Here is a 25,651-nt window from a genome sequence, read left to right as displayed (position 1 = left end):
CTGCAGTGATTTCTGCAGCAATTTCACAGATTTCTGTGCCAGATCCTAGATTTCAATTCAACTAATGCCATACTTTTTGTCAGGATCAGACACCAAATGTTACTTCATAGTTGTTGATGCCTGTGGCAAGATCATATTTCACAAGGAAAATGAGATATGAATGATCACTGTCTACAAACAAACATCATACATACTAGCCTGTGACACCTCTTGACCTGAAGGTGTACAGTCAATACAAATTAGATTCTGATCCACTATAAGGACTTTAAAAAAGCATTTAGTCAACGTAGGACTCAGTCTTCCCTTTAAAACTTAAGGTCATGCTTCCCTTCATCAGTAGGGTTTTCTAATATTTAGATCATTAATATATGATAGAGCTGATAGATTCTTGGATAGAAGGTGCTATAAAAGTACAACCCTATTACATCTTTAGTTATTGCAACAGTGGACTCTGCTCTATAAACTGTTGGACATCATCACAAAGTTTTGTATTTTAGTTAGAGGACTTATTTTCTTAACTAGTGAGGCAACCGAATCAGTTCATAGAATCGTGGAATATCTCGAGTTGGAAGGGACCCATAAGGGTCATCGAGTCCAACTGCCTGCTCCTCGCAGGACTACCTGAAACTAAACCATACAACTAAGAGCGTCATCCAGATGCTCATTGGACTCTGACAGTTAATGCCTTGAACAGTTACTTGAAAGAGGTGTATTTTCAGCACGAACAGCAAGCTAGAATATAAGGTCTTCAGGACTTAGTCTGTGACTTCCTGTGTGTGAGTTTAAGGTCTGGCACAATGGACCCCCAGTATGAACGAGTTCTAAGAGTGCTATCAGGTTACAAATAATAAAAACCAGTTAATAAGGATCCTTAATTTTAACAAGCTTTCTCTCTTCAATCTTAAATAATCTGAAGGGTGACAGCAGAAATTCTGTGTAGACTCTGTGGATATGATTGTGTGATTTTGTGTACAAACCACACTCTCAAAGAATTTTTAAAGTCCCAACATAATCTGTGTAGACTCAAAATTTACATATATATTTGCATTTTAAAACAAACCTCGCAAAAAAGTATCTAAGCTCCAAACAATAAAAATGAAAGTACACACCATTAAAAATCCATCAAAAGAAGCTGTTCAGCTCACATGTGTGTCTGGCAGTTTGAAAAGCACTTCACTTACCTGCCAAGTGTTAAGGATAGGATTTTGATACTGCTCCTAAACAGTTCTAGGTCAGATATTGACCGATGTAACAGTCCACTTAGGGCTGTGTTTATTAGTTTATGGCATAGTTTTGCTATTGCTAGAGACAATACTAGACTTGCTTTCAGAGTTTTTAAATAGTCTGGTTTGGCACAGTTTGGGAAGAAAAACATTTGTGATGGAGTTGGGCTCAGAACTGGAATATTTCTGACTGTTGTATTTGGTGTGCTGGTGAACTCCAGGACTGAATTCTGCCTCCTGGGCTAATACCTGTCTGCCGTAGTTCACAGAAAATGCCAGAAAAGCAAAATCTGCTCTCTTGCTGAAGAAACAGTGCCGGATCCTTCTTAGTGCTATCCATTGCTCATTCAGCTAACTCTTATCACAACCCAATATTGGAAGAGTTAATCTGCCCTTATTTTATAGTGTTCCACTAATATGAGTAGGGCAGGAAAGACGTATGCAGTTCAAACTGGAAAACATTGTCATTGTTATTAACCCTTGCAGCTTTATCACTGTTTGGTTTTTTTCCTTTTACTATTTTGGCTTTCCTCAAAGCACCAGCTCCCAGTTTCTTCTCACTAGGTGTTGTGGTTTAACCTGGCAGGCAGCTAAACACCACACCGCCGTTCATTCTCTCCCCGGCCCCCAGTGGGATGGGGGAGAGAATTGGGAAAAAAAAGGAAAATTCATGGGTTGAGATAAAGACAGTTTAATAGGACAGAAAAGGAGGGAAAAAAGAAAAGAAAAGAAAAGAAAAGAAAAGAAAAGAAAAGAAAAGAAAAGAAAAGAAAAGAAAAAACAATAACTAATGATGATGATGATGATAAAAGAATATACAAAATAAGTGATGCACAATGCAATTGCTCACCACCTGCCGACTGATGCCCAGCTAGTTCCTGAGCAGTGATGACTGCCACCCCGGCCAACTCCCCCCAGTTTATGTACTGAGCATGATGTCACATGGTATGGAATGTCCCTTTGGCCAGTTTGGGGCAGCTGTCCTGGCTGTGCCCCCTCCCAGCTTCTCGCTGGCAGGGCATGGGAAGCTGAAAAGTCCTTGACTAGTGTAAGCACTGCTCAGCAACAACTAAAACATCAGTGTGTTATCACATTATTCTCATCCTAAATCCAAAACACAGCACTGTACCAGCTACTAGGAAGGAAATTAACTCTATCCCAGCCAAAACCAGGACACTAGGTAAGAATCTTAACTAATATTTAAACATCAAAATGATCCCAGCAACAGCTCCAAAGAGAAGTCTGGAAGTATCATTCTGTAACGATCAGAAACCAAAGGTGAATAAAAATACCACCGAAGTAAAGCTTTTGTAGGGGTTGTAATTGTAAACTGATGCTCTAGCTTTATGATCTGATTGGTGCTTTTTAAAGAATTTGAACCAAAAGCTTTTGCCTGTGAGCCAGTCTTTTTTAGCAACCCCCAAAATGAGGGAAATGGTGACAATAGGTTCATTAGGTATTGTTCCTCCCCTCTCTAGCCGTTCTTTGTAGACCTTCTATTTAAGCTTAACCTTTAAATGGATGGATAAAAAGAATAAATAACTAAATATACATGGTATTCATTTGACCAAAATATTTGTTTTGATTAGGTGTCATCTGTGCCCCATTCTAGTCCTTGACTGGTGTGGTATTGGTGGTGTTAGTGACGGATCCATCTTTGTGTCTTCCTGTTAAGTGCTTTCCATGGTATCAGAACTGCAAAAAGAATACGTGAATTTCTCTATAGCTGATGGTTGAGACTGTGCAGTGGATCAGTGCTCTTTCAAGGTGCCTTGTTTGCTGTAGGTTATTTCATCAGTTGGATGCTAATCCTGTAATGAATATTTCTGAATTGGTCCAAATCTGCTCCAGGACAGTTGTTTCAGTAATAGTTTACTAAGTCAATTTATCTTTCACAGATTTGTCAGGGGTTGTCATGTACAGAGAAAGATAGATACTACTTTTTCTGTCTATCTGTTATGCTTATCTTCTTATAGAGTATTCATGACACTAGTGTTGGAATGCTTCAAGGTTTGAAGTTCAAAAGTATATCTAAAGGACTAAAGAGATAGGTAGGCTGACTCGATGGGAACAACTTATATTGGAAGAGCTTAAATTGAAAAAGATTATGAGCTATATTTGCCTTCCCCAAAGAAGACATCTGAGTTTCTTGTGAAGTTGCATCTGATCTGCTGGAGTTTAGGTCTTGAAGACTGTGAACCACTTTGTGTTTGATATTTTTGGTTCTTTTTAAGTTTTTTTTTCAGTAGTTTTGACACCTCTACACAAAATCACAAAACTAGAGAGAAAGAATTACCCCCCACAGATCAAAAAGGAGAAACAGTTGAGGAGGGTACTGTGTTGAAAAGCAGTGACTAGTGTCTTAAGAAACCTAATTTCTCTCTGTCCCCCCTCCCCACAAGGTGTTGCTGCTTCATGTTTAAAAATTACGTTAAAACTGTGGATTACGAGTACAGAAGTTCAGGATGGCTTCAGAACCATCTCAAGAGTTCATTCAGCACCAGCAGCCAAGTTGGTGATCTTGGCAGCAACTCCAGTGTAGGATGTCCACTCTTGCGAGTCAGAGCAATAAATCCTATGCACACCTTTTGATTTTACTTGCTTGATCTCCTGCTGTTGTCAACTCAGTCTGTTGTAGTTTTTAAAGTTGCAGGAAATAATTCATAGCACTTAAATACTTCCTTTTGTACAAATTGAACTGCTAGTGTAGGTATTACTTAATGTTCTAATGTTTTGTTGGAAATAGCTATTACCTATGTAAGTACTTTCTTATTTCCTTCAAGAGTTAACGAGAAAGAAGCATATTTGTAAGCCTTCAGAGTAGCATAGTTCTTGTATGCCGAACGCCTCCTGGGTTTGATTTAAGAGAAACAATAATAACTTTTGGGAGGAAGAGACAAGAATTAGGTTAAGTTTCTAGACACTGTATTTTAGCTCAATACCATCTCTACTATTTCTCCTCTTGTTCTGGAGGAGTAATTCCTTCCCTCCAGTTTGTACTTTTGCCAAGAGGTGTCAAAACGGCTTAAAAAAAAAAGCTTAAAAAAAGCTTGAATTTGATTAATATAGAGAAACAAGACTTTGCCTGACTGATAATAAAACTGATAAATGACATTTGAATTACTTGTAGCAGTAATTTATTACATAAAATATCTTTTATTTGACATGCGATTAGTTGCTGGAAGCATCACTCAATCTGACTAGTTTAAACATGCTCTAAAATGAACCCCCAGTAAAAAACCAGGGCTGTCTGCTGTTGGCATTATGAAATATACTAATCCAGCAGTGAGGACAAAAATCTGACTTTAAATATTTAAATGATTAATTGGGTTTATATTTTTTTTTACCTTTCTAACCCCTATAATTACAAGCAAACTCAGGGGAGTTTCTGAGCTAGGTGTGCAAAGCTGCATGCTTATCATCCAGGTATTGTCTCTGTTCTTCCCCATGGTATTTATGGTCTCCATTTATGGGGTTTTGCGCAGATTTTACACCTGCTTAAAAGTAGTCTCCAGTGACGGTTTTTCTTGCCATTTGGATCTTCTTCTCCCACCCCTGTGTCTTCATTATGTGGGAGGTTGTAGAATACAGACTGTTTTCTCTTACAATTAAAAATGGTAACTAGAATCCAAACTCTTTTTTTTTTTTTTCCTCAACTCCTTTCTGTGGGTTCACCGTTTGTTCTTGGAAAATCACCTCTTCCAGCCTCAGTTTCTACAGTTTTAAATGTGGATACTAGTGAGGCTGACCTTACTTGGATGCACGAGGCCTAATTAATCGATGTCAGGAAAGTTAATTCTTAGATGAATGGGGATCTTAAAAATAGTAGGGGTTTACTCTGGAAGTGCAATTTACAGTTACTGCTGTGAAAATTAAATATACTTACAGAAAACACAGACTTAACAGCTGGAGAAAATGTCTGTGTCCCTTCCATTTGCCTTTTGAGGGTCTCTTATGTAGAATGGTTTGTTACTTCCCCAATGTCTAAACTGAAGAGTAACTGGGCTATTAGTGCTTTTTCACTTTCTCTGAATTTTATTCCAGTTCTACAAGTGGGGAAATTGAGGATATGTGGAGAAGTCAGTGTGAGCACTGAGGTTACATCTGAGAAACTTCTAGCCCTGTCTCCACCCCGCGTTTTAGATTAGAGCATTGCAGAGAAAAAGGAAGATTGAATGTGGATTTTAGGCAGAGCTGTGACATTCTTCATAACATTGTAAAGTTGATGTGGTCAATGCAGAGCCTTTACTGTGTCCCTCACTCACTCACTTCTCCTCTCCACCCCCCTCACTTTTTTTTGCCACAAGACAGAATTATTTCACACATCTCTAAAACGAGTAAAATGGCATTTCAGCTTCTTGTCTTTATAGACTCTCTGAACTTTAGGAAAGATCATTCTGGTCCCTTTTCATTAATAATGAAAACCAGGGGGCAATAAAATGTTCTTAGCTCAAGCATTACAGGAATGGAGGGAGAGATGAGTGAGGTGAAAGGGCAAAGCGGACAGGGTCCTACAGGTGTCTCTCCTTTCTACTCAGAGGTCACCGCAGCTGGGAGGTAGGTAGGGACAGCCAGTCAAGGACTGCCATGGACAGGGCACAGTTGGACCCACAGACCCTCTGAGATTAATTAACCCTTTACAATAGGCAGTTCAGCCTGGAACGAGCTGCGTTGTCATAGAAGGATATTTTTAGTCAGAAGTTCAGGGCAGAGAACTGGACAACCAAGAGACTTCAGATACCAGAAATGACAGTGGGAGCAGAGTAAGGAGGGGAAAGTGGGATGGATGACTGGGGTTTGCAGCAAGATTAGCCAGAGATCATTTTAAATCCTGACATGTACACAGCCAGTTACTGCAGCTTAGCTGACGTGTGTTAACTCATTAAGTTAAAAAGTTATGATAATTTGATCATGTGCCTGAGCTCCAAAACTGCAACTGCAGCAACCCAAAATACTGCTGGTGACACTATTCACCAATTCTGACAGAGCTGCTTTTAATTTGTTCAGATTTCTAGCCAGTGGATAATTTGAGGAGCTGTGTCCTAAAACATAGCAAGAAGGTCTGAGTGCCGGTATTTGAAAGTCAGTGCCTGTCTGTAGAGCCTGAGGGCTCGGATTAGGACTAACTCATGCAATGAAATGCCTGTACAAGATCACAGCAACAGGAAAAATGGCAATAGGTGAGCAAAGCAGAAAGGAGACAAGCTTCCAGCCATTTCAGCCAGTTAAGCCTCCCTTTGAAAGCCTAAATTGAAACTTTGGAGAACAGAACGCATTTCCGAGACATTGTAGGTCACATGTAGATTTGGATCTGTCTGTTTGGAGACTGTACACCGGCCTCCACCTCATCAGTTCTGCCCACATCCTGCCAGTGAACTTTAGGAAAGATCACTCTGCATCCTCTTTATTATTAAAGAAAACTGGGGGCAGTACAAGATTCGTTAAGGGAACTGTGAGGGAGGTAAAAGGATAAAGCTGGTGGAAAACTACAGGTGTCTTCTGATTCTGCTTGAAGGAGCAGAGCATACCGTATCTTTGCTTTGCTCTGTGGAGTCTCTAAGCTTCTGTGTAAAATTGTGTGTTAAATATCTCAAGCTTTTATCTACTTCTTTACCTCTCTCTGTAGGTATTTAATTGCATATTTTCTCTCTGCTGTTTATGTGTGCTTTGGTCCCTATTCATAATTGAGGCTTGAAAGACACTGGATCCTTCCTTAGTGAAATGGTCCGTAATTGCTGACACAGTGTTCATAAACCCATTTATTGCCCTGATTTCTCTTCTTTCCTTTCTCAAAACACTTCCTTCTTTCTTTTTTTTCTGCACTCTCCTGGGTCTCTGGCTCTGTCCTCATTTTCAAAAATGATGATAGTGAAGAGCAACTGGTATTCAAGTAATGAGTTAACCTTAGCTACCACTAACACCACAGACAGTTATCTGGGGAAAGTGCAGTAGGGTTCAGTGTGCCTTCTGCAAGGAAAGAGTAGGGCAAAACAGCTTGATGGAACCTTTTTAATTGCTGCTGTGATTGTCTCCCTTTGACACCTTGTGAGGCCAGTGTCAATGCTAGAGGTCCGGACAGATGTTTCAATGTGCTAGGGCCAGAAGCCTGCACACTGTACCTGAGGGACTACCAGTATCTTAATGCTCCCTGCTGAGTAAATCTGTGCCTGCTAAGGAACAGCAGAACTGGCATTATTCATTGCTTTTTTCTCTGATAAAATGGGTGTATGAAAATGTTGTCACCTGCAGTTCTGACTATGATTATTTCTTGATTTTGGCCTTTAGGTCCTCCTGGCTCCAGATGGCGAGATTATGGGGCTTTGGCTATCATCATGGCAGGAATTGCCTTTGGATTCCACCAGCTCTACAAGGTAATACCTCCCTCACTACCCTTACACCGTGCTCTGAGAGAATGATGTTATGCTGCTTGTGTCCAAATGATCATGTTGGTTCCAAGTTGGTTAAGCATCTCTGTTCTTACTGGCGCTGCCATTGCTATATTTGAGAAATGTAGACACTTAACATGGAAATGCAGAGTCAAAAAGTGACAAGCAAACAAAACTAGTTTTTAGCAGTGGATCTCAAACTGCTAGTTTTTAGCAGTGGATCAAGCTACTAGAAACAAGGTCATTTTCATTGTGTATATGTATTTTGGAATTTTTAAAGTTGGGGAAACTGAGCACAGTTCAGTAAAGGGATTTTCCCCGCATTGGCCAGCAGACATTACTGTCATAGCGCCAGTCTAATGATTCGTCCACTGGTGATCCTGCACCACGGGTAGGAAAGAATCTTCTTTGACCAGTCAGAATGTTGTTGAAAAGAAGGTGCTAATTTCCAGGTCTGCCATACATCCTGTAGTTCTACTCCAGTGTGCTTAGAACAAGGTAGAGCAAGCGTGTGTCTGCTTGTGTATTGTAGAGACAGCAGCTCCTTCTTTTTTCTTGTGCAATGTTTCTGCAATTGAACATATTCTTTCACTCTGGATTTGCTTTCCAGCAATGCGGTAAGTGACATTAGATAATGTCTTCGGTAAACAATCATATTCTGTGGCTACATAGAAAGACATAAGTGGTTCAGGTCAACACAGCGGAGTGTAAAGAGCTTTGGTCCAGTAGAAGTTGTGTTTTATTTTTGAAAAAGGGACAGAGATGAAGACTTAATGAGAGGTTGATGGTTTTCATGTTTGTTCAATTAACTATTACTGTCTTGTTTAGTAAAATCTATTTTACAATAAAAGTGTTGGCCTTCTAGTTTAAAACTACTTTTCTTATCCTGTCCTATCATTAATTTTCTGGGTCTCAGGCTAAGAGAGAGAGGCCAGATTAAGCAACATGTTCCGTCTATGGCTTTTTATTGAGATATGTTGTCCCTATGTTTTTATATTAAAGTAGTGATGCCAACCTTACTGATCTTTTCGTTCTTGCGAATGGTGGGGCTGATAAGTGTCCAGAGAGATGTTAAGACAACAGCTGCTGGGCCTTGCAGACCTGAACACATTGCTGTTACTAAATGACACGTATCTAACACATATTGATGATTTACATAAATTTTTTGGCATAATGTCACTGATGCTGTTGATATATCCTACTGCTGTATTCTTTGTTTACAGATCTTGCTCTGCTGTCTATCCAAACCTCATAAGGCATATTGTGTGCCTAGCAGAGACCCATATTCTTTTATAGGAGTAAGAAATCTTTGGAGCTTGATAAATTCCCTCTGCCTTTCATGGGATTTTGAGGGAGTTTGCAAATCGTGGTTTTTATATGAAAGATAGGATGCTAGGATAAGATATAGTTGTCCATGTGTGTTCTGTGAAGATTAAGAGAGAACTGTTTATGAAAGTCATCAAAAGCTATTTGCTTTTCAGAATGTCTGAGTGTAAACATGTACATGTGCTTTGTGAGGGTAAGAGCTGTGTACAGCGACACTGAATCTTAAACCAGTGCTATTAAGTGTAAAAGAAGGCTGTCCCACACATGTCAGTTTGGATAATCAGCTCTGTCTCAGAAACCATCCTGTATGTATGCCCTGATAGTGGGTGTACATGCATCAAAAGCCAGGATGAAAAAGAATTGATAGGCACTATCAGGGCTGTTTCCACATCCTAGACCATCCTTCTCTCACTTTTTTTTCACCTGCCATCTTGTGCTTGGATGTGCCCTTGTTAAAGTGCATATTCAGTTCATAGGAGCTGTGCTGCAGAAGGATCCATGGTAGTTAGAGGAGAGTTGTGACCTGTTAGATCCAGTCCAAGGGCAGAATGAGGTAGATTTCATGGCTGTGTACAGTGTCACTGACCTGCCTCCCATCCTGTACTAGCTTGTTTCTCACTTCCTTTAGCCCTGGTTCCTTAGTTCTCTTCCCTGTGCTCCAGGTCTCTGCTTTTCCCTCCATGCCTTGTAACCCTTCCCCTGCCAAGGTTCAAAAGATTTTACAATACTTCTCGTTCCCTGGCTTGTGCTTCTTCTGGCCTTTCCTGGGCCTTTCTCCTCTTCTTCCCACTTCTGCATTTCTTGCCTTGTGGATGTAGCTCGAATGTTGCGACACATCAGTGTGTTCACATTTGAGAGCGTAAAATCTGAAATTGTACTCTATATGTGATGGATGTTCCTCTGGACTGAGAGCTGTCCCAGGAAACCTTAAATGGAGTTAGGAACTGTTTTTTAGCACCCCCAAAAATGTAACCACAGAACTCATATCTTCTCTTTGGCAACTTCATTTAACACCTACTGTAGAGGGAATTTGATCACTGGCTCTGTAATAAAGGCTGAGGTTTGGGTGGTGGGCTTTGAGGATGTTTCAGGTAGATTAGAAAGACCGCTTTGCATATCCCTATTTCCTAAAAAAGTTTCTGTGCTCCATGCAGAAATACCTGCTTCCTCTCATCATGGGAGGCAAAGAAGACAGGAAACAACTTCAGAGGATTGAGTCAAACATTTCTGAGATGAGTGGCAGTGTGACACAGACAGGTAAAGATTAATGACTCCATCAATTCACCCCTCAAAGCCTTTCTCCCTATATCCTCCATTCTGCCAAGACCCCCACCCTTTTCTTTCCCTCCATCTCCACTTTATGTGGTGACTTCATTTATCTGCTCTGAGAATCTGTTCACATTTGCAAATGAAGCCGCCGTCATTTCGGTTTAATTTGAAATTGCTTGTTTACTGTCGGCGCGGCCTCAATTAATTATGTTTTTACGGAAAGGCTCCCAACCTCAGAATATTAATAAGGGGAATAAAATGACAGCCTTTCGGAGGGCTGTAAAGTTCATTTTTAATTTCTGCTTCTCTGATGTTTTCAGGGGGGTTTTTTTGCTGTTTTCCCCCCACCTTCCATCTGAAAATCCGAGGAAGGGTCAGGAGAGTCTGTAATTACTGTGCCTCCCTGACCTTAGCCACCTTCTCTGTTATTGACTCTATAGGGTGTCTGTTCATTACCCGATGCCCTAATGATGGTCTGGATTAGCTGTTACCTGTCACACCAATAGAGTTTTTAATTTTATTTTATTTTATCAGCTTGTTTACTGCCTGAAAGCTTTGGATAAAGTACCAAAGTAGAAAAAGTTCTCCTACAGCTGGAGTTGGAGTCCAGCAGAAATTCTTCTGTGTTTGCTGGGGTGTAGGAGGGGTGTACAGGGTGTTCTCTTGAAATAAAAGGAGAAAAGCGCAAAGTATATTCAGTTGATGGGATGGAAGACACTATGATTTTCAGCAGTAAGTTTCTTAAAGATGCTGGGGTTGAAGAAGCTGGTGGGTTGAGAGTGGGAGGATGCTAATTACACTTTTTAGTGGAGAGTGAGAAGAAAAGCATCTTTCATTTCTCATGATACCCTAAGGTCAATCCTGAGACCAGCCTCTTCCCCGATTGGAGCTAGCCCCAGTGTTTGCCTGCGTGAGGCCCAAGATAGATAAATGATACAAACATTGTATAAGTTCAGGGAGATGTACAAATCATAAACCAATATAATTAGAAGGGAGAGGTTTTGGACGGATATACTGTGGGCTATAGACATCTATACAATGGAAAGATAAACTAGAAATACTGGAGGTTAGATGCAGTGCAGGTAGATTACCCGTAGTGCAGATAAATCATATGGATTAAAGTGAGCAGGCGGGCGTAGATAAATTAAATATAGTAGGAATAGAGGCATCTTTGTAGCTAGACAGCAGGAAGGACGTGTGTGAGTGCGTATATGTGCATGTATCTCAGTTTAACACTCTCCTGCTTTTTTCCTCACAGTGACTCAGTTACAGACAACGTTAGCAGCTGTCCAGGAACTGCTAATCCAGCAACAACAGAAAATCCAGGAGCTCACCCAAGAACTGGCTGCTTCTAAGGTATCCGCTTCCAACTCTTCACCTTTAGAACATCACCATCTTCTTTGGAACATGCATAGCTTCTTTTGTGGGCACATGGAAAGGACCTTATTAGGTTCACAATCCAACCTTCAGCTCTGTCATATCCCCAGCCAGTTTCCCTGCATCTGACTTCTCCATAGGCAGTCTGTTTAAAGCACTGGGTATTAATTGGGTACTCTGAAATATATTTAACTTCTGAGAGGGCTTTGCTATATAGCTTTGTATACAGCCTGTGTGTCTGAGGCCTCAGACCTGTTCTCAGCTCTGTATGTTCTGCATTGCATTTGAGATGAAATAATTGTGCTGTTAGTCCACTGACCAAAAGAGGTAAAGGCCAGCTGTGCAGAGGTTTTATTTGTGTGTAATACGTAGTTTTACATGTTTCTGTTTCTCCTGTACCCTTGTACATTGTCAAAACAATGACTTAATCCTGTTCAGCCAAGCACACACTTGAAGTACTGTATTTAAGTCACCTGTTCAGATCCAGGCCGGGTAATGGCCGAATATTCTTACTATTTGGGTTCTTGTTTCAGTGATTTTGGTCATCTCAGTTTAACAGGTGGCTCCATCACAACCACATTAGTGATGCACAGTGGCCCAATCCCCTTGACTCCTGACTTGACCCTGGCAATAAAACCATAAGTTCTGCCTAGTTTGTGTTGTTACATGTGTAACTACAAGTAACCACTTTTCACCAAAATTTGTTTTTTCTGGCAATGAGAATTAGTGCTTTTCATCTGACACGGTCCCCCACAACATCCTTCTCTCTAAACTGGAGAGGTATGGATTTGATGGGTGGACTGTCCGGTGGGTGAGGAAATGGTTAGGTGGTCACATCCAGGGCGTAGTGGTCAATGACTCAATGTCCAGATGGAGACTGGTGACGAGTGGCGTCCCGCAGGGGTCCGTATTGGGACCGGTACTGTTCAATATCTTCATCAATGGCATAGTGGGATCGAGTGCAGCCTCAGCAGGTTTGCAGATGACACCAAGCTGAGTGGTGCGGTTGACACGCCAGAGGGACGGGGTGCCATCCAGAGGGACCTGGACAAGCTCAAGAAGTGGGACTGTGTGAACTTCATGAGGTTTAACGAGGCCAAGTGCAAGGTCCTGCACCTGGGTCAGGGAAACCCTCGGTATCCATACAGGCTGGGGGATGAAGGCATTGAGAGCAGCCCTGCCGAGAAGGACTTGGGGGTACTGGTGGATGAAAAGCTGGACATGAGCCGGCAATGTGCGCTGGCAGCCCAGAAGGCCAATCGTATCCTGGGCTGCATCAAAAGCAGCGGGGCCAGCAGGTTGAGGGAGGTGATTCTGCCCCTCTGCTCTGCTCTGGTGACCCCACCTGGAGCACTGCGTCCAGCTCTGGAGCCCTCAGCATAAGAAAGACACGGACCTGTTGGAGTGAGTCCAGAGGAGGGTCACAAAAATGATCAGGGGGCTGGAACACCTCTGCTATGAAGAAAGGCTGAGAGAGTTGGGGTTGTTCACCCTAGAGAAGAGAAGGCTTCGGGGAGACCTTCTTGCAGCCTATCAGTACTTAAAGGGGGCTTATAAAAAAGACGGTGGCAAACTTTTTAGCAGGGCCTGTTGCGACAGGACTTTTAAACTAAAGGGGGGTAGATTTAGACTAGATATAAGGAAGAAATTTTTTATGCTGAGGGTGGTGAAGCACTGGCACAGGTTGCCCAGAGAGGTGGTGGATGCCCCATCCCTGGAAACATTCCAGGTCAGGTTGGACGGGGCTCTGAGCAACCTGCTCTAGTTGAAGATGTCCCTGCCCACGGCAGGGGGGTTGGACTAGATGACCTTTAGAGGTCCCTTCCAACCCAAAATATTCTATGATTCTATGATCTCCAAAGTACTTTGCAGCCATTGGCCTAAGCATTCTATTGTCCAGGAAGTGTTGGTTACATGTGAGGTGGGATGGATTTGAACTAGTCACATAGAGATGAAGTCTTCCTTTCACTCACAAACTTGTGATTATTCAGGGCCCAGTTATCTTTCAGTATTCTCTGTACAGGTAGAGATTTTTCTTTTTACTGTGAAATCCCTTAGACAATGCTTACAGTCTTTTACCTATAGCATGAACAGTTGTCTTCTCCCCTTACCTATACTTTAATCTTGTACAAACCCTTTGATGCTGTGTAACTGGTGGGCCACGGCTGACTATGTGGTGTGCACACTGTACAGTAGGAAACCCTCAGTGGCACAGCTGTAAACCCAACCATGAAAGCCAGTTTATGGTCACAACACTCTACTTCAGTTTTCCTTGGGAACTGTGGCCTGTCAGTGGCCTGGAGCCAGTCCGGAAATTGGAAAACTGTTTTCAGGTCTTAAGTGTTAAGATTAAGACCACATGTTGAGCTTTAAGAAGGAAAAAGGGCATAAGAGTCCTGGTGGTTTAGAGAGTCTTGAAGAAGTTTTTCCTCCCCCCTCTCTACCCCCTGCACTGAAATGGTAGCACACATTGTTATGATATCTAAACCTCATGTGTACAAAGAAAAACTTGGGCAACCCCACAAACCAAAGAATAAAAGCTGTGTTTTCTCAGCTGTAATGTAAGTTTTTATATCTGCTTTTCAAACTCCTACTGGCATGCTGTAAAAAATTAAAAAGAGGGACTTTAAGTAATTAAAAAACGTACATAAAAATTCAAGGCTTGAATTTTCTACAACTGTTTTTTAAAGAGACTGGCTAAAAAGCCCCAGATGTCAGATTTTATTTCTAAATCCTAGGCATCTGGCACCATATGTGTTTTGGAAATTTGAGTCCTTTGCAGGCCAGTGAGTGGAAATCACTCCCTTGTTAATGTGCTGCTGTAGCTTTCAAGGTCTTGGAAAGCCAGAACAGTGGCTCCTGGATTCTTGCTGTCTGAGGGCTGGGAGTGTGAATCCCAAGGGAACGCATCTGTGTATATCACAGCTACTACAGACTGAGCCTCTCCCAGCTCACTGGGTTCACAGCCCAGAAGTCACTGTGAGGAGTGCTGGCTGTGGAGGTGTTCAGGGTTACTCAGCACTAGCTGAAGTCTGTTTAAAGAATAAGTAGGAACAACCAGTTCTGGCTACATCTAGTAGGAACTGCTGAGGAGGAGTTTTGTGTTATTCCAGTCCTGGCTTCCTTTGTCAGGGGATTTATTAGGGGTATCTCTGGAGCGATGCTCACAAATGGGTTCATTCCTAATGGCTTTTAGCAGAAATTACCATGCGAAGTGCTAGACATGAGTGTTCTTTGGTCCTGTACTCAGCCCATCGCTACAGGAGTTGCTAGAGTGATAGGATGGGGTAACCATAGGCCATGATCTGTCTTTCAGAATGTTCCTCCCATTTCTCAAGTTCCCAGAAGAGTTAAAAGAAAGAGTGCCAAAAGTTTTATCTGCAGCATGTTCTTCTCAGTTGTCACCTTACTCTAATTTCTGCCTGATATCCCATAGCAATTCTGATGCAGTGCTGACAGCAGCTGTACCAGGCTTCCATGAGTTACTTATCATCTTTCCCCACCAAATTACATTCATTGCCTTGAAATATCCGAGAGACAGTGCCTAGTCCAGCTGCTTCCTGGAGATACAATCTGGTAACTCAAGCGTAGTTCTAATTCTTCAGATATAGTAGGGAAAATTTTTGCAACTTTCAAGCATCAATTTATCAGCCCACCTCTAAACACCAGAGTGCAGGTAATCAATTCTTTATTTCATGATTTAAGAGAAATGAATAAATGGTTTTAAAATAGTTGTTAATATATAATATTTGAATCTGTTGCCTCAGCTAAGTGCAGTCACAGGAAAGAGTAAAGGACCTGATTCAGTGCAACTCCCATAGCCTTTCAGGATCCTAGTTCTAGTTCTCTAGAAGTCATTCATTAGGTCAGTGTCAAATGATTTAGTTTACCTCTTTGTGTATTGTTCTCTGTCTGATATGTTGGTGGAAAACATCCTATGTAGACCTAGCTTTGTCTGAATTCTCACAAGTGCTGGTCTCCTTCTAATCGAAAAAGAAAGGTCCCCTTGAGATGCTTCAGCAATGGTTGTGCATGGTATGTTGGAGACAAGATTAATTAGTCCCCCAAACAGAAAGCAAATATTTGAACAGTTTTAGCATCGAGACAATTATTATTTCTGTTCATCGTGGGGACCCATTCAGGTCCTTCTTTATTGTGGAAGTTGTTTTGCTCAGATCTGAGAGATTTTAAATGATAGAGCTTATGTATGTTATCCCCAGGGCTCGAGATTCCCAGATGGGAGGAGAGGGAGGATAACACAGAAAAAAGTGACATTTGTGAACTATCTCCGAGTTCATACTTTGATCGTTATGTCTTCTTTTTCATGTTCTAGGCCACAACTTCCACCAACTGGATTCTGGAGTCGCAGAATATTAATGAACTGAAATCTGAGATATACTCGTTAAAAGGACTTCTCCTGAACCGGTATGGATGGAATATGTGAGCAGATTATTGTGCGGAGAAAGAGTTGCTTTCTGGGATTCTCTTAATCATGGAGAGGAAAGGCATTTCCAACAGGAACTAGCTCTATATCCTGTTAATGCTATTTTAATAATACCACTTTGCACTCCACTATCACTTTCTATTTGCAGGTCTCAAAATGCTTTTCAAACTTGCCTTAAATCATAGAGCGCTTTGGGTAATTAATGAGATTTTTTCCTTTTTGTTTACGATAGAGGAGTTCTCTGCCATTTGCCACAGTCAGGATACCTCTCACCTAGTTTGAGGTACTGACTGCATCTGCACCTGTATTCTGTTACAGAGAGAGTCACTTCTGGATACAGTTCAGCTGACCTGTTCATGGTTAGGGCATAACCAGGATGAAAAGAATCGCACTTCAGCAGAGCCTGTTTCTCTCGATTAGCTAGCTCAGGTATAGACATCTTATAATGTAGTAGATATCTGAAATGAGGTGATATAAATCCCAGCCTGTGGGACAGTCGTAAGAACAGGGATCAGATCTCAGTTCTTGAGGAAATTCTTTTTTTCCAAGTACATTACCTAAGAGTTTATCTAGCTTTTCAGCTATTGATCCTTTCACTCTGATACGACTCCCTTGTCTCCTTCTACATGTAACTAAGTCTTCTCAAGTCATCTGTTTCCTAAGAGATGGACTTCAAAGATCAGTCTAAGATTGGACTAGACATGTTCTGGATCTCGGCACGTGGGCTTTTCAGAAGTCTGAAAAGTGTATTGTCTTTAATACCCTTTTAAATTCTCGCTACACCTCCCAGTCCTCCCAGGAGTCACAGTAGAAAGCTTTGGAGGATTGAGGACACATATTAAGTTACTGTCTGTTAAGTTGGGTCGTACTAGCATCACTGCTGGGGGAGAGAGCATTAGTTAATGACACCTCTTCAGCAATGGGAAAGTTGCAGCTGGGGGATAAGTGCTTTTTGGAAAAAAAGAAAACTTTTTGGGGGGTTGTTTTTTAACAAAAAGGCAAATGTTTCTGCAGTGAGGAGGCAGCAGCAACACTGGAGCCAAGAAAGTCTCCAGATTGAATTTGTTGATTGCATTTATGATACTGGTTGAATAATGCAGACATTAGCTTATTGCACTCACAGGATATGGAGGTTAGATCAGCAGAGTTCTTCGATGGCTGGTGGTGGCAGCAGGAAGAGGGAGGTGAGAGCAACTACTGTTCCTAGTTCAGTCTAAGAAAACGTAATCTGCTGTGTTTGAGCGCTCACTGTAGGAGAGCAGCCAGTTTTCATCTGCTCTGGTCTTGTCCGTGGCGCTAGCCAGCTCACCTGAGGGGCATGAGAACTCCCTGCCGCACAGCATCCTTTTCAGAGCTTGATCTGATACCTCTTCATACTCCCACTTTTCACATACAAGCAAGGATGCACGGGGAGTACTAGATCAGACATGCTTTTTTGCTTTGTTCTTCATGATGGATGACTTTCTGAGGGCACCAGTGCTCCCCACTGCACTTACATTTGTCCTGTTTGGTACTTGGATTCTCCTATTAGGGCTGGGCATTAGTCTGCCACGATCAAATTCTTAAGGCCCACCTGGAAAGGACTCGAGGACAGAGCAGCCAGCTTTCTCAGCTGGTGCAAGCTAGTATGACTCCATTCAAGCCAGAGAAGCTGAACCAGTTTGCGGCAGCCAGGACTTGGCCCAAACATGTAAAGTGCATGCTGGGACTAGGAGATAGGCTCTGGATTGTAATGAGCCAGCATGCAATAGCCGTGTATCACAGTGGAGGTGAGAGCCAGGTGGTGAAATTCCTTGGCTCAGGCACAAGGACCTGGTGTGTCTGACTTCTTGCTCCAGTGGGAATTTTCTTTACCAATTAATTAGTGATTGTTTTATAAAGGGACACTCATGTCTTTCCCCAGGCAGCATTCCTGAGTGCTAGTTTACTCTGTGAAATTGGCCAAACCAGATCACTTTAGCACTTCAGATTGCCCAGTTGTGATACTTTCCTTGTGTGCAGGCTCGATTACTGGGTGCTTGTAAAGCACTTTGAGATTCTGGCTGAAGAAGTGAAGTGGCCTTGGTTTTGTTCATTTATGACAAAGGAGACTTGCAGTTTCAGTCCTGCTTTACATGACTTCCCCAGTGCAAATACCATTCTCTCTAATGATAACCCCTCAGTGTTTTTAATAAAAGCCCCTTTCTCTCCTTTTCTTCCCCTCTTCCCCTCCCCCAAGGAGGCAGTTCCCTCCCTCCCCTTCGGCTCCTAAGATCCCGTCATGGCAGATCCCAGTGAAGCCAAGCTCACCCTCCAACCCTGTTGTTGCCAACCATAACAGCAGCAGTGACATCTCACCTGTCAGCAACGAGTCTACCACCTCATCACCAGTCAAGGAGAACCACAGCCCTGAGGGTTCGAAGGTCAGCTGCCATCTGCTGAGCACAGAGGAGGGCAACAAGGCGGTGATTGACGTCAAGAGCCAAGTGCGGATGGAGGTGCAGGGTGAGGAGGAGAAAAGGGAAAACAAAAGGAATGAAGAGGAGGAAGAGGACGATGAGGATGATGATGTTAGCCATGTGGATGAGGAGGAATGTCTGGGTGTCCAGACTGAGGACCGGCGAGGAGGGGATGGTCAGATTAATGAGCAAGTGGAAAAGCTACGAAGACCTGAGGGGGCCAGCAACGAGAATGAGATTGACTAAAGCACCCTGGCTTCTGCTGCTGCTGCTGTACATCTTCCCTAGCCTCCTGCACTGTCCCCGGTGCCTCTCCCATTTTGTGGAGAGAAGTGCCACCATCCCCTCCAGTGATTCTCCCATGATTGACCTTGAGTAGGGTCATGATTGCCCAGTGAACAAGGTGGGCCCTGTTTCACCACAGGGCTTTGCAGTGTTGCGGTGGCTTCTTCTCCCCTCCCAGACCCACCTTCTCCCCATGAGCTGGGGTCACTGCCTAGGCTGGAAGACCAATCGCCTTACCATGCACCACTGCTACAGAATAAGTCCTCTTACAAAAACACCATCTCTCCTGAAACAGTCAGCCTCTTCGCTGCATCCTAGAGTCCTTCTGTCCAATTTCAGAAACCAATCTGTCCTGAGCTCTTTGATTTCACAAGCCTTTAATCCCCACATAAGGCCCAAACCAGTTCTCTGTTTCCCAAAATAACCCTCTGTTTTATTTCTCAAACTCCTTGATATTCTGTTGCCAAAAAAAGAACGTTTTAACCCCAAATTCCTCACCAGATCTCAGTCTTGGCTCTTCCAAGCCTTATGTCAAGCCTCAAATTCCTGAAACTACCTAGCATCTAAAAACACTAAATTTCTGTGGGGTCCAAAGAACACTATTTCCACCCCACATGCTTACACTCATCGAAGTGGCCTCTTGCTAGGGACCAAGTCCAGGTTTCATGGCCACAGTAAAATCCATGAGAACAGGTGGCTTTGTTACTGATTGCTCCCCAGTAAAAGAAGGCTTTAAAAGAAATTGACCCCACTCATCCCAATTATTACCCTTCCTCCTCCAAAGACAAGGAGCTCAACATCCGTTTTTGACATCTTACATTTTATTTATAGCTGCCCTGAATGAATGAATGAATGAGGTGACATCAGATGCTGAAATAGTTGGTTAATTCTGAATCTTTGCAATGGTTCTTAGCCTGTTTTTCTCCCTGAGGAGAAAACCCAACTTAAATGATCAGCTGAAACCTGCACCTACCCAGTGACAGGCACCTGCTTCAGCACAGCAGTCTTTACAGAAGAGAAAACAGTTCCAGCTCTGAGGTACACCACTGGCCCTTCTTGCCCAGTCCAGCCTTTTTTTGCCCCATTTGGGCTATACACAAATTAAAACGGTGAATTTTGAAACCTCTCATTTGCAGCATTGTGTTCTCAGCTGGTAAAATGGTGGAGTCCAATTATATTATTCACTGCATCAGAGCCTCTTAGCAGAGCAATTCTTGTAACAACCGAGTCTCACTGTCCTCACCAAGCAAGTGTGCTCATCTGTGTGATCATGTATAGATTTCAAATATAAAATACGATTGTATATAATTGTAATAAATATGAGTTACCACTATTTAACACCAGGCTGTTACTGGATTACTGTGGCTCTTATTTTGGGGGAGAAATATGCATGCAGGGTGGTAAAGGGAGGGAAAAGGGACTATTACAGAAATTCAGTCCTCATGAAAAGTTTTCTGAAGGACATTTATGGTTGATTTTCTGACTGCTCCAATACTAGGTTACATCAGCAGGAGGCAGTGTAGAGAATGGTGTAAGTGCAATATAAGGTACAATATAAATAGCTCCAACAACACTGTAACGCTAGGTTGCCTCCGACGTTGCAGAGGGTGAGATGGATGTATCATCCAGCGAGTAAGATGCAGCTATTCCGGTTCCTTTCCTCCCAGCAGGAGGCTCTGCAGGGTGCAGAATGCGGCATCCCGCTCCTTTCCACCCCCGGCAGCAGGAGGTGCTGAAGGGAGCGTGTGAGCTATCCCACGGCCCCTCAGTCTTATCTGCCAGCAGGGAATGCTGAGCCATATCCCATGACTGGTCTAACCCTGCCATGTCAGTACAGAAGCCATTGAAAGAAATGGCGTACAGCAAGTAATTCATAGCTACTGCAGTCCCATCTTTGTTCAATAGAAGTATTTGGCTCCCTTCTTAAAAATGAGGGATTTACTTGATTCCTGAGTATTTGGGTCTCTGGTACACAGTGACATTTTCCTGCTCAGGGGGAGCGAAAGGGACCTTCATATTACTGTATTTAGACCTGCTGCTGAATGTGATGATTTCTCATTCCTTAAATGGACGAATATCTTCCCCAGGAGTGAGTGAGTGTGTGTGTGTGTCTCTCTCTCCCTCTCCCTCTCCGTCTCTCTCTCCGCTGTTTAACGTTCACAAAGAACGTCACGTTTAGCTAAAACAGGGCAAATTTGAAAGCGTTTAAAAGGAAAGGCTTTTCTTAAGAGATGGCACTTTTCATTTCTCCAAGCCAAGAATCCTTGTGAAAAGAAAACATGACTGAACGCAGGGATGTGATGAAAAAGTATTGTCCTGCCTGTGTACATTTTATATACATAGAAGGTTTTGAAAATAGAAAGTGCCTGGACAACAGCAGTTGGTGAAATGTGGAAAATATGTTGCTGAGGTATGTGCCTTGCAGAGTGACTTACGAGGTTTACAGTACAAGCATCCCTGCGGGTTCATTTTCCCCCCCTTTTCCTCCATGTTGCCAGTGTTCAATTCACTTACCTCAAGATTTCTGGTGCAGAGTAAAAGGCAGTTTTCTTCAACTGCCCTTTTCTCTCCCTTAGTTTTTGCTTCTTACAACCTTTACTAATTCTATAGGTCACAGGTTTTCCTTTCCCCAACCTGATGAATCCCAGAAAACTCCATCATAGCCGTTGTTGCTCAAAAAATCTAACTGTGGGCCTCTGGCTGCTGATGGGGTGTTTGAGTACTTTGTTGAAGAGATCCAACCCACCAGCAGAGAATTTGGAAGAAGCCAGACCTTCTTACCAGCAGGTATTGTCGTGAATCACGAGTTTTATTCCTCTGTCTTGTGTTCCTTGTCTTTCCAGCACAGCAACAGTTCTAGGGCGAGTATTTTGGTCCTTATGAACCGTGTAGCCTGACTGCTAACTTGTAAATTTTTTTCTTTTTTTTTTTGCTAGAAACAAACTTCTTAGATCATCTGCCCTGTGAAATGTTTAGCCCACTGGCCAGTAGGCACTGAGAATAGCATCATACTAGCTGAAAGATGACCAGGTAGCGAACCTTTTTTCTGCAGAACAAGAAAGACAGCAGCAGCAGTTACCCACCGTCTGGCTTATTTGAGTACTCTATTTTACTGTGTAATCAGCCTTTGTTTTGACACAGGAAGAAGAATAAAAACACACCCCGATTGGTGAGTTCAGTGGGTTCGTAACGTGGTTTCTACAGGTCCTTGATAGCGTATAGAAAGCAGGTGAAGGGAGCTTCCTCTGAACAGTGTCATTTGAGCACATTTCAGTGAAACCCTGTGAGCCTGTGCTCTCTCTCCTAGAGGAAACAATATCAGGCTGGTGCTTTCCAGTAATTTGAGGATATAAAAACTCCCTTTTCAATAGCTGCAGGAGAAATGTGGGGAACTCCGAAAATGTGACAAAGCGGGAAAGGGTTAAGAGAGATGTCTCCTGATCATCTTTGTCCAACCTTCCTCACCCCTAGATGTGACAAATCAGTCCTATGTGCATCTTTGTCAGAAGCAGGAAGAATTTTTTTTACTGCCTTTTGTGTGTTGGGGGTGTAACCTAACAGTGTTTGGGATCAGAAGGAAGAGGATGGACTGTAGGATCCCTTGTAATCTTGCTGCTTTGCTGCATGACGCTTTGCAAAGTATTTTACTTATAAGCATGCCTCAGTTTCCACATGTGATGGTAAAAAATACTGGCTGTTAATACAGAGAGGTGACAAAGACAAGTTGCAGAGAAAGCCAACTTTGGGAACCAGGTTTCATGCTGGGTCCTGCAGCTGGCACAAAAACCCCAACCCCTGTTAACTGCTGTGCCCTGAAGCGAGAGCCCCAGCCCCCGTAGCACACCACCCAGCTGTAGCCACTGTCTCCTAATAGCCTGGGCCGCAGGGCTGTGTGAGAGGAGCTGCACTCCCCTCCTGGAGCAGCCTGCGTTGGTCGGTTAGCCAGCTTGCCCTGGCTTGGAGGCGGACATTTTAGATCTGGCCTTTGCTTATTGCAACTCAGGTTCTTCTGGCAAGTAAGTGCTTTTTAATAACTATGTTCTCTCTTGATTTTGTCTTCAGTAGAGTGGGAGAACTGGCTGCATTTCCAGTGGCTACCTCACCCTGGTCTGCGGTTTGTTAGAAGGGTTGCCAGAAGGTCATGTGTACTGATGGAAGGAAGCATGGTATATGCTGGGCTGCTGCCTGGGGCAGGGAGGGGGCTGTGGACAAACCCAGTCTGTGTCTACTCCGTTGCTTTCATTTGCAGTGCCTGCTACAGAAATGGAGGCTGCCTTTGCTTTTCCTTTGGTGGGGCAGTGTGATGCCTGGGGAAAACAAAGGATAGACAACAGGTCCAGAGTAGCTTTTTGTTGCAAACCTGTTGTGTTAAAGTCAAGGTCTCCATGCTTGACTAGACCCTCCGCACCCAGCAGGTTGTGGAGCCCATAAGTGTTTTCCAAGGGCTTCAACAACAGGAAGCTTTGGAAGGTTCCTTCTGTGTGATGGTGCTTTATGTTAAGCACAAATTACATGTGGTGGTGACCCTGCACACCAAAAAACTGATGTTAAGCTTGAGCTGAGAGTCTTCCAGCCTGGACTTGACCCCTCATACCATTGGGTGGTATGCAAGTGCAAAGCAAGAGAGGGGCTTGGCCTCCAGGGATTGAAAATATGAATAAAGGGATGCTGGGAGGTGAAACATAGGAAATAATTTACCTAAGGGCACAGGAGAGAGCTTCCAGCTTTCTTCGTTGTCCCTTTTATCGTCGTATCCCCAGACTATGCTGCTTCCTCAGGAGTCTGCCTCTGTAGGCACCTTTAGAGCTGTGTCCGCCTATTATGCTGATGAAAGGCTGGCTCTTACCACTATGCACACTCTCAAAAAATGAAATAAAATAATGGAAATGTACCTGAGGTGAATTTCAGAGTATCAGGGAAGAGGGGAGATGGAGGGCAGGGCCCAACTCCTCCACTTGCTGTGCAGTAGAAGCTCTGAACTGCGCACTTGTAGATTGAGGGGCTGGCATGGTCTCTCCCAGCTCAGGGAAAAAAACAATCCCATCCCCAAAAGGGAGCAAGCACTAACCTAATAAAGGCACCAGCTGGACGAAGGGAAAACCAGCTCTTTGGAAAAAAAAAAAAAAAAACCCACAACCTCCTTTCATTAGAAAAATAATATATTTCATCCAAATAAGGTAAAAATATTTGAAATGGGGCAGAAGTGAGCACTAGGCAGCATCTGTCAGGCCCTTTCTGAAAAGGGGAAGATTATTAAACTCAATTACAATTTATTTTTGTAAAGTGTCTTTCAGACTAAAAATCTCCCCAAATGCTTTGCAAGGACTGCTCAGGGGTTACTTACAATATGGAGCATCTTAGAAGAACACCCCTGTTGTCCCACCAAGCCCTTCTTTTCTGCATCCGCTGAAGGATTTAACCCTTCAGGATTTTTTTTTTATTCTATATTTGTGCAAATAATGAGAGATGTTTTATGATGCTGGCTGCAAGAACATGCCTGAAGAGGAGTGTGGGGGGATTTGACATTGTATTTTTTTCTGTTTTAGGTAAAATACTTGCTTTTCTTTAGGACTATGTCTCCTGAGTGAGAAGGTGATTGGCTGGATAGGGCCGATTCCGAGGATCTAGAAGTACAGCTGGCTTATTTGTTGCCTATTTTTCTTTTTGTGTCTGTCACTTTGCCAGCCTGCTTCTCTGTCTCTCAGTCACTTTGTCTGCTTGGCATGTCTGTTTTGTACAGCATCCCTGTTGCTGGTTTTTCAGTCTTCTGTCATGCCCGCCTGCCTCCTAATGCTCTTTCCTTTTTCTTTCTAACCCTTCAGAAACAGACTGCTTCCAACTTCATCCCTCTGCTTCTATAAGCTAGTACTGAGGTTTTATCTGTGTGGAGCTAGAGTAACACCTCTTTAAAATTAATATCTTTAACTGATTTAATTAAACCAGAGCAAATTCTTGGGTGGACATTCTTCCATCTCTTCGAACAGATTTGCTTTACTTAAGCAGTTTCAACTGACACGTGCATGCACAAAAGACTGTACTAAATGGCTGCACCTTTCCTATGCAGATGAACTATTCTTTGCTTCCTGCCCTCTTACAGTATCAACAGTAGCTTTCATCTCTGCATTTGCCTGCTTACTTGTATGTTTTTGTGTCTGTGCATTGCTGTACAGTAATATCAATGCTTCCACTGCAGCAGCCAACAAGTTTTGGGTGCGAGATGGAGGTTGGGGCTCCCTCTTGCTTCACAGTCTCTTCTGTTCCCCAGAATGAGCTAGGTGCAGCCTGATGTTTCGATTGAAACTGGAACATTGCTCTATTGCATCTGTTTCTGACCTTTTTTTCCCAAGCCTAAAAACCATAGGCAGAGTCTGCTAATTTGTGTAAAATAGAGAAGCACAGTGAATGCCCCTGGCAGCGGGTGTCCCCTCCGTAGTTCTGCAGAGGGGATGTGGAGGGGCAGCAGCTGTGTCCACTGCGGGGAACCACCTCTGTGTTACCGGCCTCAGTGCAGGGCGCAGGCAGGTAGATAGGGTGCCGCCTCCAGCCACAGACCAGAGCTGGTTCCTTTCCATCTTGTGGGCGCAACTGGCTCTAGCTGAGATGTGACTTGCAGGGTTAGTGCCTGGTAGCTGAATGAACGAGCTTGCTTCCCTGTGAGGGGCTCTCTAACTTGGTTTGGCCACAGACCAAATGGTTTTGGTTTATCCTCTTTAATGTTTCGGACTGTAGAGCTTTGACGTTTAGGCAGAGCTTGGCTGTGGCCTGGGATCACAAGAGGGTCCTAGGGGCTGCTGGTGACAGCAAGGGCTCGGGGCAAATGCTGTTGGTAGCTGGCTTCACAGCGAGAGCACAAGGCAGCACCCTGCCCTGTGGGAAGGGAAGGGGGCAGGGAAAGGCTCAGTC

The 25,651-nt window shown here is 43.2% G+C and overlaps 1 protein-coding gene across 1 annotated transcript in view; it reads left to right on the top strand.

Moving 5' to 3' along the window:
* Nucleotides 1-20,090, top strand: part of PEX14 (peroxisomal biogenesis factor 14) — an 81,349-nt gene extending 61,259 nt beyond the window's left edge. Inside the window, exons 5-9 of the mRNA XM_076356105.1 lie at nucleotides 7,509-7,594; nucleotides 10,090-10,192; nucleotides 11,463-11,560; nucleotides 15,915-16,006; nucleotides 18,244-20,090. Coding sequence (XP_076212220.1) covers nucleotides 7,509-7,594; nucleotides 10,090-10,192; nucleotides 11,463-11,560; nucleotides 15,915-16,006; nucleotides 18,244-18,709 — 845 coding nt within the window. The 3' untranslated portion in view covers nucleotides 18,710-20,090. The remainder of the gene's footprint in view (nucleotides 1-7,508; nucleotides 7,595-10,089; nucleotides 10,193-11,462; nucleotides 11,561-15,914; nucleotides 16,007-18,243) is intronic.
* Nucleotides 20,091-25,651: the final 5,561 nt, after the last annotated feature.

Source organism: Aptenodytes patagonicus, chromosome 19 (genome assembly GCF_965638725.1).
Source record: "Aptenodytes patagonicus chromosome 19, bAptPat1.pri.cur, whole genome shotgun sequence".
NCBI classification, from domain to species: Eukaryota; Metazoa; Chordata; class Aves; order Sphenisciformes; family Spheniscidae; genus Aptenodytes; species Aptenodytes patagonicus.
This window is presented reverse-complemented; position numbering and strand designations above follow the sequence as displayed.